At 46.7% G+C, this 4,080-nt stretch overlaps 1 protein-coding gene across 3 annotated transcripts in view; it reads right to left on the bottom strand.

The window, feature by feature from the left end:
* Nucleotides 1-4,080, bottom strand: part of Itih2 (inter-alpha-trypsin inhibitor heavy chain 2) — a 50,849-nt gene that overhangs the window by 15,790 nt on the left and 30,979 nt on the right. For all 3 annotated transcript variants that reach the window (XM_010621386.3, XM_010621384.3, XM_010621387.3), the window contains exons 16-18: nucleotides 3,562-3,696; nucleotides 768-881; nucleotides 175-373 (exon numbers count right to left, since the gene is read on the bottom strand). In XM_010621386.3, the coding sequence (XP_010619688.1) occupies nucleotides 175-373; nucleotides 768-881; nucleotides 3,562-3,696 (448 nt within the window). The remainder of the gene's footprint in view (nucleotides 1-174; nucleotides 374-767; nucleotides 882-3,561; nucleotides 3,697-4,080) is intronic.

Below are 4,080 nucleotides of genomic sequence, written 5' to 3'. Positions count from 1 at the left end.
TTTGATACTGGGGATTGAACTCGGGACCTTGCGAGGCAGGCAGCAACACCACTGAGCTACATCCCCAGCCCTAAACCGATTACTTAAAGTTTGATGTCAATGCTGTTGTTGGCTGGATTAACTATGCAGCCCTGTGTGAAGGCCAGGCCCCGACCCCGATGGTCTGGTACTTGCCTCGAGTTCATAACACGAGCCGTATCAGACCAGGACAAGATGGATGTATGAGAACCATGGCTTATGGTGATGTTCTCAACGCTGACTTCTATTTTCATGTCTTCACTTTGGAAATAAAATCCCAGTTTTCCAAAATAGGTGCTTAGTTTTCCATCTTGGGGCTTCTTGGCACCAGTAAGCTGACCGTTGACCACAATTCCTATAAAAGGAGAAATATTTCTCTCTTTTGTACTCTAGCCATTTGCTTTTTGCATGTGTGGCACCAGAATTTGGATTTATAAAACTTGGCAATTGGAGAAAAATTATCTTGTTCTAGAATTTACGTAAATGTTTTCGTTATAAATCTCATTTTACAACTGATACATTTTATTACAGTGCTTATGTTTAAATAGGATTAGCTGGTGCAGACTTAGATTATACATTTTGAACTATAAGACTATAATATAATTATGACTTAATTTCTTACAAATTACCAGAATTTGAAAAATACAGAATTCCTAATAAGGTGAAAAAGAAATAAATCCAGGTAGTGACAGGGAGGTACACGATGACCTCAGTGTATAATTCAGATACAGTTTCCCTTTTATTTTTACCTGATTCTGGATCAGAAACCAGGTTGAGGATTTTTCCGGGTTCTGAGTCAATATTGAAACAGATATTCTTCTGGCTTTTTGGTAGGTAAATGATGAAGTGCGGGTCATTTTCCACTGGAAAATATACAACAGAAATAAAGTAAAATCACCCAAAGGAAGACTTTGGTCAGTGTTTTATCCCTGGACGCCTTTCACTTAACCAGAACAAGTATCTCTAGTGCCTGTGCCGTATTCACACTCAGTAATTATGGTAGAGATACAGGCCCAGTGATCGGGAACTGTTTTAGGGGTTACAGCTCTCTCTGATTCATACTCTGCACCACTGCCCCTTCATGGACCACCTACGAGGGCTTTAAGTCACCTATAAATGTAGTAGGTATTTATTTTGTAGCTGTCACGTACGTCTAAGATAGATAGTATAAAAGTGAATAAGAAAGACACAAGGAATAAGAAACACATTTAAGAAACAGACCCATTAGAGGTGTCATTTTATGTTGTCAAATATAGGAAAGGACACACTTTATCGCTGATGTAGAGACTAACGTTCATCAATCCTAAGAACACTGAAGAAGCCAGCTACTGTTAGGAAAGGGCTTCTTTGTTTCTGGATATGATTACAGAGGATCCTTCTAGTCCTCCTTCCTCCCCTTTTAATTCTTCAACAACTACTCGGTGAGGGGAGCCAGATATGTGCCAAACACTGGGTCAGACGGCGTTCGGTGCAGCTACGAAATATCAAGGTCTGTATCTCAGGCACGCAGTAGTTTAGTGAAGCCGCAGATGCAATGACCGATGTTAGAGGAGCGACGGGAACGCCGTGAGAACGAGGACAGAAGGGGACTTTGTCCTGAGCAGAGCTGTCGGGAGCTAAGTCTGGAAAGTAGGAGGGGCAGAAACGAGAGAGTGGGTGGAGTGGGACGGGCCTGGAGCTGGAGCTCCGATTCGTGTAGAAAGGAACTCGGTGTGGCCCCAGGACAGGTCCTTAAAGAATGGGGAAGAAAAGACAGATGGAAAGTGTAATTCCTGGAGTCCATGAAACACTCGAAAATGAGCCTTCCTTCTGTTGGGAAGGTAGTTGCTGCAGGTGTAGAGGGTAAGGAGACACGATCTCACTCAGTTCAGGACAGCTGCTAGAGTAACTAGAGCACTGCAAAGTGGAGAAGATCATTCAGAGACGAAAGCGGTGACCCATTCGAGCTCCAGGGAACAGTGGAACCAGCGAGGGAAATCCAAGCCATGTTTCTGTAGGGGGAGAGGAGCGGCTCGCTGCCCGGTGTCTGATCCCAGTGACCGAAGGGCTGAAGAGGGTGAGCTGCAGACCGCTGCAGGGTGGTTTCCAGAACAAGCCTGGAAGAGCCGGTCCCTGGTTCTAGGGCTCCCCACAGAGCCCCTTGCGAACTTTACCCAACTCATTTTCACCGCATCCTTGAGGAGAGGACAGCTCCCGTCATGGACCCAGTAAGACGCAGCCCCAAGGCGTCTGACAAGTGCCACTGCCCAGCCATTCCGATCTGTTGCCTTGAACTCACGCATTTTCAAGAGTGCATTTTGATTTTTTTTTGAGACAGGGTCTCACTATGTAGTTGCAACTGATCTGGAACTCACTGTGTAACCCAGGCTGGTCTCGAACTCAGCGATCCTCCTGCCTCAGCCTCCCGAGTGCTAGGATTACAGGTGTGCGCTACCACGCCCGGCTAAGTGCGTGTTTTGAAATGTGAAAACCAGGACAAACTAATTCAGGGCACAAATTATATCTTACTCTCCTCCATGTGTGTGTGTGTCGGGGCACTAGTGACAAAACCCAGGGCCTTCACACTGAGCTACATTCCCAGCCTTTTTTTATTTTTATTTTATTTATTTATTTTTTCAGCTTTAATTGAGTTTATTGGTACATTTTAGGGATACAGTACAGTTACATTCATTGTTGGGATCTTGTACCTCTACATGACAAGTCTTGATTCTCATTTTTTCCCCTTACCTCTGCCCCCCCTTCACCCCCTCCTTTTTTATTTTTTATTTTGAGACAGCCCTGTGTTAAGTCGCTAAATTGCCCAGCCTGGATTAAACTTGTGATCTTCCTGTCTCAGCCTCCTGCTTTCATCCCTCAGACCTCAGGCAAGCTCACGACATGAGTCAACGGTTGGTTAACTGATTTTTGCTAGCGCCATGCACTGGAAGGCTTGATTAGAGCTTGGAACAAGGGCTCATAACTCTTATATTATGATATTCTCTTCACACAAATACAGGTTCTGAGTGTTTTGCTTGAAGAAAATGGCTTCTATTGAAGATAATAATCAGCTTTGCTGTCTTATTTAACCCCACTGGTGAGATCCTCTGACAAGCAATGGTCAAACAGGGCTGCCATATTGGGCTGAAACAGTTCTAGGCGACAGAAATGAAGCCCAGGTCTAAGTGAGTTGGATTTGAGACTCGGCTTCCCCTTCTGCCCATGCTTTTCCCCCCAATGAACAAACTCCCTGTTTGCAAAACTTACAATTTCGGCGATTGGCACACTGTGTCTTGGGCCTGGGTTTCTACTTGACCCGAGAGGCTGACCACTGCTTCAGGAAGCTGCAGGTGTCCACGCCAAGGAGTGCATTTTCCTGGCCTTCAGACAACCGCACCTGCTACCTACGGCTTCCACTGCAGTGGTCAGTAGAAGGTTGTGGACCACCCCGAAAGAGGCCTCAGGGAAGCCCGCTCGCTGGCAGCTTGAGCTCGTCCATCTGCCACCAGAACCGAGGTCAGCGGAGGTCACTGAGGGCTCCTCTCCCCGGCCCCTCAGTTCTCTTACCTCTTATCACATGGGGAGGTGGCGTGGCCTCCAGCGGCGGCCCAGCTACCAGAGACAGCGCGGTCGGCGTCGGGGAGGGGCTGGCCCAAGACGGGATGGAACCCGGGGCAACTTTGCTGCCGTAGTAGAGGGCACCTGTGCGGCAAAATCGCCTCGGTCAGTTCCTAGGGTCACTTTTCCGCAGAGGTTGTTTCGTGCCCCGCTCCGGGTTCGGGGCAAGGTCTTTCCCCTCTCCCTCCTTGCAGCCCTGGAGGGTGAACCCAGGGCTTTGCACACGCTAGGCAAGTGCTCTGCCACTGAGCTAAAGCCCAGTGCCCCTGCTTTTATCCCAGAGCCCTCTCTCCTACACCACCCTCACACTGTGAGGGATTGTGTTCTAATTATGTGATTTTCAATAATTAAAATAGAATTATTATTATTATTATTTATAGGACTGCTGATTGAACTCAAGGCCTTCACACTGAGATATACCCACAGGCTCTTTTTAGTTTTTAGTTTAGTTTTTTTTTTTTTTTTTTT

The sequence above is a fragment of the Fukomys damarensis genome, unplaced genomic scaffold (genome assembly GCF_012274545.1).
Source record: "Fukomys damarensis isolate Sample0158 unplaced genomic scaffold, DMR_v1.0_HiC HiC_scaffold_10, whole genome shotgun sequence".
In the NCBI taxonomy this organism is placed as follows: Eukaryota; Metazoa; Chordata; class Mammalia; order Rodentia; family Bathyergidae; genus Fukomys; species Fukomys damarensis.
Note: the sequence above shows the minus strand (reverse complement) of the source record. Positions and strands in the feature narration are given on the sequence as shown.